Source organism: Castanea sativa, chromosome 5, assembly GCF_040712315.1.
Source record: "Castanea sativa cultivar Marrone di Chiusa Pesio chromosome 5, ASM4071231v1".
NCBI lineage: Eukaryota > Viridiplantae > Streptophyta > Magnoliopsida > Fagales > Fagaceae > Castanea > Castanea sativa.
In genome coordinates, this window is record NC_134017.1 from 7778090 (window position 1) to 7794160 (window position 16071).

At 35.4% G+C, this 16071-nt stretch overlaps 1 protein-coding gene across 1 annotated transcript; it reads left to right on the forward strand.

Annotated features, from left to right (window-relative positions):
• Positions 1-1857: 1857 nt before the first annotated feature.
• Positions 1858-4308, forward strand: LOC142634661 (uncharacterized). The gene is made up of 2 exons (XM_075808950.1): positions 1858-3387; positions 3592-4308. The coding sequence occupies exons 1-2, from the start codon at positions 1858-1860 to the stop codon at positions 4306-4308; spliced, it is 2247 nt and encodes a 748-aa protein (XP_075665065.1).
• The last annotated feature ends 11763 nt before the right edge of the window (positions 4309-16071 follow it).

The window sequence follows — 16071 nt, forward strand, 5'->3', positions numbered from 1 at the left end:
CCAAAACCTAAAAGTTTAAATTTGTCAAGTTTAGCACACATCAGAAGTCTCATAAGTTTACAGGAAAAATATGCAAAAATTTAAAAGGCTATTTTTCTCAAGTTTTAAACTCCTTTCTGTTATTTAGCTCAAGGGTTTCTTATTATAGTCTACTATTTTTTTACACGGCGAGTCTCTCTGTTTCTGTATCGAGAAAATTTCAGACTAGGGGCTTTGATTTTGGGGGAGATTTTAAATGACATTTTTAAGTTTTTAATGGGCTGGGCTTTTAAGTTTTTAATGGGCTGGGCTGGGCTTTGATTTTGGGGGAGATTTTTTAAATGACATTTTCTTACCCAGGCTGTATACAATAGGTCGGCGGCCTCGACGTGCTTCTTGCAGTACTCGACGGCATGGATCGGAGATCGGATGCTCGAGGCGTGAAGAGATCGGAGATCGGATGAGAGTGTTGTCGCGTGTTTTGGTGACTGTTTAGAGAAGCACGAGCGTGACTATAGCAAGAGATTGATGGTGAACAAAAATAAAAAAGGATCAGTTTTTTATTTTATATTTATGCCAATCCTATAGCAGCTATAGGCAAATTCTTTTTTTCCCCTTTTTCCAGATAAGGCCTATGGCCATGTTTTATAAACGCAGCTACTAATATGGTACCTACGGTCATTCTCAATAAAAATTTATTTTTCCTTAAGTTGGAAGACATATTGCATCTTTAGTTTTTTGGATAATTGCACTTTATCTATCTGTAGTTTGCCTCTAATTTGATGTGTCTACCCATGGTTTAAATTTTGATACTTTACCCATTTGTGATTCTCACCGTTACTGTGCCGTAACTCACCTCTCACTTTGCCATTACTCTAACACAAATATGTAAAAAACAAAAGCCCAAACAAATCAAAACTCACTCACTCCCATCCGGCTTGCTCACCAAACTAAGATCCTACAATGGGCTTCGCTTGAGATAATTGGGTTTTGATCGTGCATGCAAATCGAGTCGAGGAAGAAGAAGACACAGTTGCTCCTTTGTTCAACTGTGGCAGGTAGATCAGAATCACCTAAGACAATGCAATGTGCTTTGCTTCGCTTGAGATAACTGGGGTTTGATCGTGCATGCAAACTGAGCCGAGGAAGAAGGACACACAGTTGCTCCTCTGTTCAGTTGTTGCAGGTAGATCAGGATTATTACTTTTTAATTTTTGAAACCTAGGGTTTTAAATTGGGTTTTAAAATTCTTTCTTCCAAATTGGGTTTTTGCTTAACCATGGAACTAGTACTGCTTGTGATCTAATTGGTAGTGCTGTGATTGAACTAGTAGTGCTTGTTGAACAACTATGTTTCAATTTCATCAAACTGGGTTTTTGCTTCCTAAAGTACAAGCTTTTTGTTCTATTAAACCTGAGGATTACTATGTTTTACATACTATGAATATGTTCTGTGCCAACATATATACTCTGATTTTCAAACCAAATGTGAAAAAAAGGAATATGCTTGTCATAAAAATATGTTCTGTGCCAATAACATCCATTTTGAGCCACCAGCAAAGGAATATGTTTGTCATAAAAAAAAAAATTTTAAAAAGAGAAAAAAAAGGGGCAATGCAGATAGGTTCAATTCTAAGCTATGTTTTCTCATGAAATTGGGTTTTTGCTTCTATTCTTCAATGTGGAGCTGCTGGACCATAGTATTGATTATTGCTTTTCTGCTTTCCCTTTCCATGGGTTTGTCTCCCAAGAACAGAACAAAAACTTTTAATAATATTGTCTGTTTCTGTGTTGTGCTTTGTGTGGACCACAGGACCACAAGATACTTTTCCACATGCAAGCCCATCTCATACTTTATTCTATTGTATTTTATATGCAAATGGCTAACTTGACATTCAATTTTGAGATTCATCATGGTGGCCAGTTTGTGTGGAACCCAGATTTGGTATATTTAGGAGGTAGTACTTCTTTTATTGATAATGTTGACTCAGATAAACTTAGTTATTTTAAAATACAAGCTATTTGTTCTTATGTGGGGGCAGTTAATACAAGTAGATTTCATTATCTTATTCCTAGAGGTAATTTGGAGCAAGGGTTAAGGCTTATAAATGGAGATGATAATGTAGTTTATATGTGTGAGAGTCATGCTGCATGCCCTACAGATAAGATAACACTATATGTTGAGGGTGGTGAGGAGCCACCTGCAGTTGAACAACCATTTGGTAATGAGGAAGTAGCAAATGATGATGATGTGCATGAGGCACCTCAAAATGGTGATGATGTGCATGAGGTGGGTCAGAATGATGATGATGTGCATGAGATGCATAAGGGAGCTAATGTGGATGCTGAAGGAGATGGTGGACAAGATTTTGATTGGTTGGAGGAAGGGTTTGAGGGGTTAGATTTTGATGATGATGTATTTGGAAATGTAGATGATGGGTCATCTACACGTAATGGAGTTAGTGTCAATGCAGCAGCCCTACATAGGCCCTCTGAGGGAGATGATGGGCCATCTACACATGAGGATCTACCTGTGTATGCAGCCCCACATAGGACTACTGCAGCTAACAATGACCCACCTCTTGAAAATGACATGGAAAGTCCAGTAGGGTTTGATGATGATCAACCAGCACCAACTGCTGCAAAAGAACCTGAGTTTAATGTCCAAACTGACATGAGAAAACCAAAGTTAAAGAAAGGAATGAAATTTCCAAACTCTGAGGTATTTAGGGAGGCATTGAGGGAATATGCTATAAAGAAGCCAGTAGATATCAAGTTCAAGCTGAATGAGAAGAAGAAGATATCAGTTTATTGCATAAATGAATGTGGATGGAGGTGTTATGCATCTCAACTATCTGGGGAGTTGACATTCCAAATAAAAACATTCAATCTAGAGTGCACCTACCCTAGATCCTTCAAACACAGCCAAATGACTTCAAGTTATGTTGCAAAGAAGTTTATGCAGGAGTTTGAAAAAAATCTCAATTGGAAAGTGGCTGGTATTCAACATCATGTGAAGCAAGCACTTGAAATTGACATAAGTTACAATCAGGTGTATAAGGCAAAAAGGAAAGCTACTGACTTGATTACTGGGGATGAACAGCTACAATATAGGAAGCTTAGGGATTATGCAGAGATGATAACATTGAATGATAAAAGAAGTAGGGTTATTTTGCAAATTGAAATGAAAGATGAAAATGCACAGCCCAAATTTAAGAGAATGTATATCAAGTATAATGCACAAAAAGTTGGTTTTTTGGGAGGCTGTAGACTAATCATTGGTTTAGATGGGTGCCACCTGAAAGAGAGATTTGAGGGGCATATACTTTCTGCCATAGCTAGAGATGAAAATGATAACATTTTTCCAGTTGCATTTGCTGTTGTTGAGCAAGAGAACAAAGATTCATGGGTATGGTTTCTGCAGTAGTTTTCAGATGACATTGGGAATCCAAAGCAACTTAATCTGGTCTTCATCATTGATAGACAAAAGGTATGACCTACAATTGTACTAACATATTTAACCCATATATTTAAAGTTCAATAATACATGCCTCAGTTCATTTCAATATGTTTAACTAACATATTTACTTGATCTATTTTGTATATAAATTAGGGCCTTATACCTGCAATTGAGATGTTGTTCCCAACTTGTGAACATAGGTATTGTGTGAAGCATATCTATAATAATTTTAAAGTGAATTATAAGGGCTTGGAGTTGAAGGATGCACTATGGAGATGTGCTGGAGCCACAACAATCAGGGAGTTTGAGAGAAGAATGCAGGAACTGAAGGATTTGGATGTCAAGGCATGGGAGTATCTTGCTGACATCAACCCTGCACAATGGTCTAAGCCTCACTTTAGTAGTGGAGCTTTGTGTGACTATTTACCTAATAACTTAAGTGAGTCTTTTAATGCCATGATCTTAGAAGCTAGGGATAAGCCAATGTTAGCAATGTTGGAGTGGATCAGAGTTAGGCTCATGACCAAACAATACAAAAAGATGAAAGGTATAGCAAAATACACTAGAAATGTGTGTCCTAATCTTCAAGACAAATTAGAGAAGTTAAAACATGAATCTATACCTTTCAGTGCTACTCCAGTAGGTAGCTTCATGTATGAGGTTGATAATGGTCGTGAGAGACATGTGGTTGACTTGGCTAGGAAAGCATGCAGCTGTAGGATTTGGGATTTGACAGGACTCCCTTGCAAACATAGGATCTCTACTATTGTTAAGAACCTGGAGAAAGTGGAGAACTATGTGCATCCTTGTTACTTGAAAGAGACATTTGTTGAAACTTACAAAGAGATAATACAGCCAATGTCTGGCTAATCTGAGTGGGTTGAGACTAACCAATCTGCTCCTGTTGCTCCTCATGTGTATAAGCCACCTGGCAAACCACCAAAGCAAAGAAAAAGAGATCTTGGAGAGCCAAGGAACCCTTATAGAGTTTCTAGGATGAACAAGACAATCAAGCGTGGGAAGTGCTAGAAAGAAGGACATAATGCAAGAGAGTGCAAGGCAAACATTACTGGTGAAACTCCATGGCAGAGAAGAGATAGACTTACTAAATCAAAAGTTGTAAGTATTTCCATGCTTTGAACTATATTTATTTCCTCAAGTATTTCATGTGTATGTAACTTGTACAACCCTCTTTGTAGGCACAAGGCAGTAAATCTATAAAAACAAAGCAGACTGCAACATCTCAAACTGCATCTCAGCCACCAAGTACTAGATCTCAGCTTGCATACAGAGCTTTTGGTCAAACTGCATCTCAACCTGCACCAAACAATAGATCTGAGGCAACAACTCAACCTCCAACTAGATCTAGGGCAAATTGGTTCTCTTCATCATCAATTAATCATGCTCAAAAGGATCTTCCAGTCACTATTTATGAAAGTGGTATGTAACCTGCATCATTACCTCTTAGAAGGAAGGATAATCCCAACTAAAATAGCAAAGGTATTAACTTTAACTAAAACAAGTTCCCTCACAGTACAAGTACAAGATAAAGAGACTTAGGTTCATGCAGCCCCACATTGATGAAGGAAGGGTCCAGCAGTCTCACATTGATGAATACAAAAAAAAAAAAAAAACATAGCTTTGCATTTAAATCATCCTTGCAACAACCCAATTTCAAAATTTTTTTTTAAACCCTAGGTTTCAAAAAATCAGATGAACAGAGCATATGAAAGTAAAAAAGCAAAACTTGAAGCTCACCTAAGCAACAGATGAACCCATAATCAAAGCTCTTTCTTCCTCGGGTTACTTGCACAATCAAAGCCCAGATGGTTCTCGGTCTAGAGTCTCAAGCGAAGCGCATTGCATTGTGTAGGATCTTCGTTTGGTGAGTAAGTTGGGTTGGATGGGAGTGAGTGTGTTTTGATCTGTTTGGGCTTTTGTTTTTTACATATTCAGTGTTAGAGTAACGGCTGAGGGAGAGGTGAGTTATGGCACAATAACGGTGGGAATCACAGGTGGGTAAAGTGTCAAAATTTAAACCACGGGTAAACACATCAAATTAAAGGCAAACCACAGGTGAGTAAAGTGTAATTATCCATTCTCCAAAAAATAGAGATGCTTTATCTGCCATGTATAATTAAAAAAAAATAATTAGTAGAAATTTCAACTCAAAAACCAAACCCACGATTATCAACGTGAGTCTAACATACCCAATAAAAATTTATTGTTCCTTAGGCTATCTGCTATGTACAATAAAAAAAAATAATTAGTAGAAATTTCAACCCAAAAACCCAACCCCCGATTATTAACGTGAGTCTTTTTTTTTTTTTTTCAAAGTTAGTCTTTTTTCTTTTTTGTTGAGTCCTATCATAATTTTTGTTTTTATATAGATTATCAACGTTTAAGATAGAGTTTCACTCATTTTTAAGTTTTTATTAAACAAAAATAATTTTATTTAAAAAAATGATAATGTTGAGTTTGAGTTTAAGTTGGGCTTATTAAAGAAATAGAGTTTCATTCCTGGTTAATTTTAAACTAAAAATAATAATTTTATTTAAAAAATAATGATTTTATTTAAATAAAATGATAATTTTATTTAAATATTATACTGACGTGAAAAATTGTGAGAGTTTCAGAGGTTTCGATTATATATATATATATAGATATATATATATATAGATTATTATTATTATTATTATTATTATTATTATTATTATATAACTTAAGGCTTTGACTTAGTTTTGACTTCTTCTTTTTTTAATTTTAACTTCCACATTTTTACAAATCAGTATTATTTAAAAAAACTTATTATGCCTGACCCAAAAAAATTTCTATAGCTTAAAAAAAAAAAAACTAAAATCCTCAAACACTCTGGAAAAAACCTGGCTACAACACCAATATGCATAAAACCCCCAAACTGAAAAGAGAAAACCTTCGGTAAGGAGCTAGCGTAAAGAGCCTTCTTTACGCCACCAATGAATAAACGCCACATCATATTTCTATTGAAAACCCAATGCACTCGAACACACACAATTATAACCCAATCTCAAACATGTATTAGACCTGAAGAACTAAACAGCTCCAACGCCTAAACCCATTCCACCTCCTCTCCTTATACCATCGGACCTCCACCCCGCCGTTGAAGCTGCCGCACATGTTGGTTAGGAGCTAGCACCGCCGCACCGGAGCTCCACCTCGTCGTTCAAGGTTTCTTACTTAATGGGTCTTCGTTATTTTGATTCTTTTGGCTCTATACTTGTTGTTAACATTATAGGTTTGCCTTTTTCTCATCTGGGTATTGATTAGTTATTGATTTTTCTCTTCTAAACGTTGATTTCTAATGTGGGTGTATATTTGTTATCAATTTGTGATTGTTCTTTTTGTTTACTTTAGGGCTTGTTTCTCTACCTACGATGCTGGTTTGGCAATATGGTTCTTGATTTTGGGCGATTCTTGGTCATATATTGACTACTTGTTCTTGTTTTGACATGAATGTATTATATGAGTGTGTTATCTAGAATAGAAGGGGAAAATTTTGAGTCTTTCTTTCCTATTTTGTGGCTTTTCTATTTTTTGTTGTGGGTGTTTTATTTGCTTTATGTTGCTTGGTATATAGCCCACAAAGCAAATATAAGATTGTAAGGAGTGTATGGAGATTTAGTTAGTTAGTTAGTTACAATTCCAAGCATGTTAATCACATATAGCACATGTTCGAATTATTAATACACATGGGAAATAATAGAACCAATGTTAATCACATTTAGCACATGTTGGAATTATTAATGCACATGGGGAATAATAGAACCAATAGAATGAGGCCATGTGGGCCAATGAGATTAGAGATAATCTCCTATAAATACATGATTGTAATCCAATATGAGATATCAATTGAAGAACAAACCAACTTCTTAGTGTATTAGTGCATCTCTCTCTTTCTTTTAATCTCTCTATTTCTTTATGGCAGGTGACTACCTCGAATTAAGTCAATTTCCCTACAATTCTCATCAATCCCCCTACAATTCATACTCATCCCCATTAGGAACCTCTAGGTTCCTAACAAGGAGAGGAGAGGAGGAGATGAAATGGGTTTAGACGTTAGAGCTATTTAGTTCTTTAGGCCTGATTGTGTTTGAGGATTTTGAGTTTAATTGAGTTATAATTATGTGTGCTGGAGTGTATTGCGTTTTCAATAGAAATATGATGTGGTATTTATTCATTGGTGGCATAAAGAAGGCTCTTTATGCCAACTCCTGACCGAAGGTTCTCTCGACTGAAAAACCCTATTGCTCAATTGCTCTCTTCTCTCTCCATCCAGTTGCTATCTCCAAAACTTCTACCTTTGCCGGTCTTTTTGTTTACGAAAGGGTGGTTTTATTACTGTTCTTTAAGGCAGGCTTGCTTTCGCTCTCTCTTTCGGCTTCGCAACATTCATTTATATATATTTATGATAAAAAGCCACTCTTATTTGACTCTCTTTTAATAACAAATTTTTCTCCTTTTCTCAACCTTCGACCCCCAATATTTATCCAGTCTCCATCGTTTCCACCAACCCTCCCCTGTTACTGCATTCAGTCATCAATTTGCTACCCTCACCGAATCTGCTTCTCCCCTCTCTTTCTTTTCTCTAATTTACAAACAAAACCCGATAACCTCTCTGTCCCTCATAAGCCAAACCAAACCATTCGAGTGCTTTTTGATATATTACTATCAAACGCAGACCCACAAATGTCTCTCGCCAATTCTCACTTCCTTCCTCTCCTAATATTGCGACTTTTTCCTCTACGGCAACGAGTATACTCCTCCATTCCCGACTATGCTCTGGTAACAAGGTCAAGTCAGGCACTCCAAGATTGGGTTTTTTTTTTCTTAGATTTTTTAATAATCATGAAGTGGGCTGAGTTATGATTTTGATAAGCTACCTTATAGTTTTTACTTGGTTGATTCACTTTTGATTAGAATACGGGAAGAGTTAAGCTAATGCTGTTTCTAGAAAATTTTTGGAGTTGGGTATTGCGAAAGAGTTTGGAAAACTTAGTCTATCAAAGGATTTAGTTGCTGGGTTTTGATTTGAATGTATTTGTGGGTAGTTCTTTGATAAGATTATATGCAGCAGTTGTTGCAACAATAATGCATGATGTGTGTTTGATAAAATGCCTCGAAAAGATTATATTATCTGAGAATATTTTGCTAAATGGTTTACTTATTGTAGTAATTCTCTAGAACTTTTTTTGAAATCAGATTAGCATGTGCATGAATTGCTTACTTATTGGGTTAATAATAGATTATTAGTGTTTAATTGGAACAAAAGCTAAGATTGAAATTGATCCAATCAAACTTATCCAACATAATCCAACATAGGCATTTTTGCATGGCAACTGCTAGGTCCTAAGAATGGCCTTAAGTTCAAGTTTTGTACAAGTTGCCTCGAGGTCCACTTAAGTTTGTAGCCTAAGATATATGGTTATTTATAATTGTATAATTGCGACACGTAAGGATTGATCTAAAAGTATGTATGTAATCAGCTACATGTGTTGATTCAATAATTACAGAGTATGGCCTGCATGATTGAATTTATGGCCTATGGGACCAGGGTTAGTGTTAGATTTGGCCCTTATTCCCAATGTTAACCATGCAATTCATTTTGTTATGAGTTTTCCTTGATAAGTTGTTGATAGCATGGTCCTTAGAAATCAACTATTTTTAAATTTGTGATTGCCCTTTCCTACTGCTTGCAGTTCAGTTGTACGGCCATGTTGTAGTTTTTGAAAGTTTTTGAGCACCATGCTTAGTAGCAAAAAAGAAAAAAAAATAATGTTATGCAGAAGGTAGAAGTGTTTAAGGGTATGAAACTGCCTTGAGTACTGTTTCTTTTTTGGGAATTTTGGTTGACAAGGCCAATGATAGGAGGGTTTAAACCTTGGTTTTCATCCTTATGTGTTTATTTTCTTGCTCAAACAAGTATTAGAAGTCTAATGAAATTTTTGATTGGCCAATATAGTTTTTTACACAAGTTTTGTAATCATGTTAACTCGCCCAATATTTTGTTCGTAATGGCTTATGAAAGCTAGGTTGCACTGAGACGCCATTTTTGGCATCGTGTCGGTGTTCGACACGTGTCGGACACCGGAACCGATACGACTCGTCAGACTTCGGTGTCCAAGCAGTGTCTTTTTTTTACTTTTCTTTTTTCACATCTCCAACACGGCTTCAACACATCTGACACGCCAACAATGAAAAAAAAGAAAAGAAGAAAATCACAGATTTTGAAACCCACATCTCAAATTCTCAACCCACCCTCCCTCTAACCTCTGCCTGCTGCCGCTGGCCTCTGTCCCTCGCTAGAGCTAGATCGGGCCGATCGGCGAGCTCCATAGACGTCGACGCCGCCCTTGTCCCTTCCGATCTCTCTTTCTCTCTCTCTCGGCGTGGACAACAGGTCCGACCACTTCTCTTCTCTCTCTCTGTTTTTTCTTTCTTTCAGATATTTGGGTGAATCTGAATGAGTTACTATTTACTAATGTGTTTTGTGTTATAACTTATAATGCGTTTTGTGTGTGTGTGTGTGTGTGTGTGTTTTTTTTTTTTTTTAATCCCACGTATAAGTCACTGTAATATACTTATTATTATGAATTTTTTTTAAAATTTTTTTTGTTTCTTCACTCAGCCTTTTATTTTTCCTTATAAATTATAATGTTTATTATGAATTTAGTGATTTTTTTGTGTGTAGTCCTTACATAATTTAAATTCTAGACATAAACATATTTTTTGTCTAAAAATATTAAAAAATATGCATAAATATAAAATTTAATTAATTATTTAATTGTAGTATCCACTCCGTGTCGTATCCTTATTTTTCAAAAATTGCCGAATCCCCGTGTCCGTGCATCATAGTATGAAAGTGATCAAGTCTGCTAATCATAGCACTATCTAGCTCTTTTTTTTTGAACTGGTGCATCCATGTCTTCTTAGGTCCCTAAAAATCAGGCTGACTTCTCACAAAAAGCTTTCCTCTTTGCTTATCGGACTGTAGTTCACCATTAGGACTGCTTCCTCCCATTGTATAGCGTCCTACTACCATCTTTTCAAAGTCACTTCCTTATAGTTTGATGTCAAGAACATGTTTACCATGATCAGACCGGTCTTTCTCCAAAAGCTTTACCAGTAATGTTTCCAATTTTGTTTTTTGTTTTTGTTTTTACTTCCAGTTAAATATGATTTAGGCTTTTGGCATTTCAATTGGCTTGATTTTAATTTAGGGTCACGTTTGGGGGTGCTTTTATTTTGAATAATTACTAGAGATTAATGAGGTAGAGTGGTTTTTGATAATTCAATTACTCAGCGCATTGCCTTCTATTTGAAAAAAAAAAAAAATAATGGCAATTGCAAGGCTAGAACAACACGACAGGTTCAACACATTAGATATTTGTAAATCGTTTTAACTTTTATTCAGTTTAGTTTTAGTTTCAATTTTAATTTATTAACTGTTGTCAATTGACTTTTAGTTTGAGTATTATTGATTTCTAAAGTCAATTTGGATTTAAAGAGTGTGATATGCACCCAAAAAATTTGTAAATTAGATTGTGTTTGTTTGTTAATATAATTCATAGTCGATAAAACACTTCCTCTCCGCTCTTTCTTTTGTCTAATTTAGATTTGTCTCTCTTCATTGCGAAAGCACTTCTCACGGTCCCAAAAATTCAAACTTTTGGGTATTGGATTTGGGTTGTGAGTTTTGTATTATAGTTGTTTTTACAGGTTGGTTGAATTGTGGGTTAGTTTGCAAAGCCAACATTTGATTCATTACAATTTACAAAGTGGACAATTTGCCATTCAAGAAGCTTCGCTACTAGAGCCTATATTGGCATGCTAGAGATCGATATGTGACATGTGATTACCTTCATCCTATGATGCATAGACATGGACACGGACACGGGGATTTGGCAATTTTTGAAAAATAAGGATAGGAAACGGCGTGGACACGACAAAATTAATTAAATTTTATATTTATGCATATTTTTAAATATTTTTAGACAAAAAATATGTTTATGTCTAGAATTTAAATTATGTAAGGACTACACAAAAAAAAAATCACTAAATTCATTATAAACATTATAATTTATAAGGAAAAATAAAAGGTTGAGTGAAGAAAAAAAAAATCATAATAATAAGTATAACATAGTGACTTATATGTGGGATTAAAAAACACACACACACACACACACACACAAAACGCGTTATAAGTTATAACACAAAACACGTTAGTAAATAGTAACCCATTCTGATTCACCCAAATATCTGAAAGAAAGAAAAAAAAAACAGAGAGAGAGAAGAGAAGTTGTCAAACCTATTGTCCACGCGAAGAGAGAGAGAGAGATCGAAAGGGACAAGGGCGGCATCAACGTCTATGGAGCTCGCCAATCGGCCCGATCTAGCTTCAGCGAGGGACAGAGGCCAGCGGCAGCGGGCATAGGTTAGAGGGAGGGTGGGTTGAGAATTTGAGATGTGGGTTTCAAAATCTGTGATTTTCTTCTTCTTCTTTTTTTCATTGCTGGCATGTCAGACGTGTCGGAGTCGTGTCGGAGATGCAAAAAAAAAAAAGAAGAGACACTGCTTGGATACCGGAGTCCGGCGAGTCGTACAGGTTCCGATGTCCGACACGACGCCAAAAATGGCGTGTCAGTGCAACCTAGCCTTTATCTACTTTTTTATTGTTAGGCCACCGAAAACGTAAATATACTTTCAAACCATTAATATTGAACCATCACTTGCTTTTATATTTTGTTCAGAAAGATTAAAATGCAGAATAGTTATAAATATACTACAAGTTGAACATTTATATGTCTGCAAATCACATCTACAAATATGCAGAGACAGTAGTGTGTGTGGATGTGTGCAATTGAACCGTCTATCTTAATCGATTCCCTTGCTCTTGCAGAAATATCTTCTGAGGGTGGGCAACATCTTTACTTGCAATGTTGAGGCTGAGTTGCATGAAATAGAGATTGACTCTATTGATGTAACTAGAAAAGCAGAAGGATGCAAAAGAATGCACTATTATAATGGTAAGTTTTCTCTAATGGTCAAATTTGCATGAATTGCTTGAAATAGCAATCTTCCTATGCCTTAGATATACCTTGCAACCATAGTCAGATCTGTTTGAACCTGAATCTTCATTGCCTTCTCCCTTTAAGTTTTATTGTTTCTGAATATGCCTTAGTAAAAGGAAAATCACAAAATACGATGAGATTATGGTTTTTGAAAGAAGAAACAATTGTCATGTGGATTTTGTTAGGTTTTACGAACTACATACATTATAGTAATACTCATAAAAATAATGATATATTTGTCTATCAAGATTTGTACAGAGGAAGCATTCATTTATTATATATTTTTTGTTCATCTACATATTTTGCAATAATTGTATACAATTGTTTAATTTTCCTTTAATGTTTGATTACATTTCAAATATAATAATACTTTGTAGCATGCTTAAAGTAAATATATATAATTTGTTGGGACCTATCTTGCAGGAGATCATGGAAACATATTCAAGTTGAAAAGGAGGAACCCAATTGGAATTCACGTTAAAGAACAAAGGTGTATAAGAGATTTCCAGTTCTTTTAATTTCCCTAATTTGGAGAAATGTGCTTCATCAAGACTGCCTGTAAAGAAATTATGTGAAATAGATACCGCAAATAGATTTGAGAGAAGTCCAAGACTCTTTGGAATGGTGCCATTTAATTTATTTACACCAAGGAGTAAGGCTTGCATTTGAGATTAATTCCCAAGGGATGAAGGATTAATAGGACCACTTGAAGAATTATCGCTAAGATCGAGATCCGTTAGATGCTTAAGCTGCCCTAGCAAATCTAGAATTTTTCCGCTCAAAGAATTATCCCTAAGATCGAGATATTCTAAGAGACTTGTACTACGATTAGAGAACCAACTAGGTATCTCTTGATTGAAAAGATTTTCAGAAAGATCAAGGACCCGAAGAGACGTGGAATTGACAATTCCAACCGATGGAGTTAAACTATCAAGTTGACAATTGTTTAAGATTAGCTCCAAAAGAGATGAGAGTGAACTTACAATTTGAAGCCAATCAACCTCTCAATGAGGGTCGGTGTGGCTTAGATCAAGGTGTTGCATGGAAGAGAGATGAAACATCCAATGAAGGTTATCAACATAAAGGCCATTATTTTCTTTAAGATTTAGATAGAGAAGGCTTGAAAGGTTCCCACGCTGATGAGGAATGTGTCCACAAAATTGGGCATCATTGAGGTCAAGATGTGTCAAACTGACCATTGATCCAAGGAAACTTGAAATAGAAGTACAATTAAAGAAATTCTCGCTCAAGTCCAAGTAATTCAAAAATTCTAACTCAACCAATGAAGGATTAATCTTACCGCCTACATATTTTACTGATAGCTCTGTGACTTTGAGCAGTTTTGTTGTCACAGTGAACTCCTTCCCACCTGCAGCAATCTTCTTGGTCAGACCAGGACGAGACTAGGCTCAGTTTATAAGGATCAGTTAAACCTCGTTGGAAGCCTAGAAGTGTGTTTTTCTCTTTTTCACAACAAGAAACGTTTGACTCTGCTTTGAAGAAACATAAACTGAAGGTTATGACAAAGAACAATGGTAAGAAATGCACATGAATTGCAGAAGAGGCAACCATGATAGAGCAAGAACAGTGGAAGAGAAGAGAATGTTTTTTTTTTTTTCCTGAATTTAGATAAGAGAAAGGGTTGAAAGAGAACTTTGAAGGAAAAGAAGCTGAGTGTCAGTAGTGGTGGTGATTCAATTGGAGATTTATAGAGCTTGTGATAAGTGATTCTTAAAGGGTCACTTTTTTTTTTATTTTTTATGAAGACTTTGACTTGTTGACTTAAAGCCAAACGACAAAGACCAATGCCTATCTCTCGCGTAACCACGGAGTGATAGTTATATCCAAAATTCGAATTGTTGAATACTTTTGTTCGTTCGGAGACTTGTTTGCCAATTATACCTATGTTTGCCTGTAAATTGTTTGATAATTGTACCAAGATAGGCTTTTTTCCCTTGATCAGATATGGCTTTGTTCTAACTTCTAACCATCCGCACTTTGGTCTCTTCTTTCGTTTTCACATACTATTTTGCACAAAAGTAATGCCCATGATCAAGTTAAATCTCGTGCATGTGTTCTTATATTCCTCTGTTATGCATATGCATATATGTTTAGGGGCGTTAATGACATGATTGCATTGCAGGCTCATTACTGTTTCAAGATAGATTCTTCTGCTCAGTTTACTAGTAGTAAATATAAATAGTAAGATGTATTTAAATTTAGCTGTTGGATATTAATTGGAGAGAGTTCTGTGCTAATTTTTATTTTAGATCTACTCATGAGCCAAATTTGGGCACTTCAAACTGTGGCAATGCCCACAAGGATCAATGCTAACCACACAAGTGATGAGATTTGGTGTTCGGTTCATTTGATGTCTGTCTTTCACATAACAAAATAGAGATTTTCCATCAATATCATAATCACCAAGAATTTGAATTATTAAAAAAAAATTTTGGTTGGGTGACTTGTTGACCATTAAGCCATTATGCAATATTTTTCCACCATGTGACATGATTTTGATGCATGGTCAAAAATTCATGTTGAGGAATTTTTTTTGAAACTTAAGTCTCATTATTAAGTAGAATATCATGTGTATGTGCTCTGAATGACACAATTAAATTAGTGATAATGTAGGCTTTAAGCCAAAACCCCATCGGTTAATGCTCACCATACACAACTGATGAAATGTAGTGTTGGTCTTTCACGTAACCTCGTAGAGATTTTTCATCAATATTAGAATCATTAATTATTTGACTTATTGATATCTTTTGTTTTTTGGTTGAGTGACTTATTGACCATTAATCCATTAAGCAATATAATCCACTGTGATGTCGCAGAAGCTTGAAGAAAGCACACACGATGCTCTCTTGATGAAAAAGAAACTAAACTATTAGCTTTCGGTAGTAAACCTCAAATCCACGAGGGTTTTCCCTAAATCCACAAGGAGATAAACTGGAATCTACCAAAGAAAGAATTTAACAAAAGTCTGTGTTTATTGAAAAATAGTGTCAAAAATTAATTGTCTTTGGAGGCTACAATGAATTTAAATAGTAAAAATGTTAGGATTAGTGCCCTTAAATCCTATTGTATGATGCTATGTATGATATTATGTAAGACATGATGTATGACTTAATATTGTGGTTGATAAAGTTATTTTATTATTATCTAAAATAATGGTAACATGAATATGGGATATTATCATATAGTCCATGAGATGCATTGTATGTGATTTATGTGAAAAGTCACAGAAGATGTAAATCACAAGTTCTTTGTAAACTCAGAATTTATAGTTCGTAATCGGTGATGAAATTGGGCATTTCCTCTGCGAAGACTATAACATGTCAACTAAGATGATTTGTCTTGATCATGGAAGTGGAAACTTCTAGTTGATATGTTGATATATTTTAAGAGTTGAAACATATTGAACTGGACTGCTGTGAGATTTACTATTCTTCTAACGACTGTCAAATGAATAATAAATCTCATGACTTCTATTTGCATGAACTCTTAATCCTGAGAGAATAAT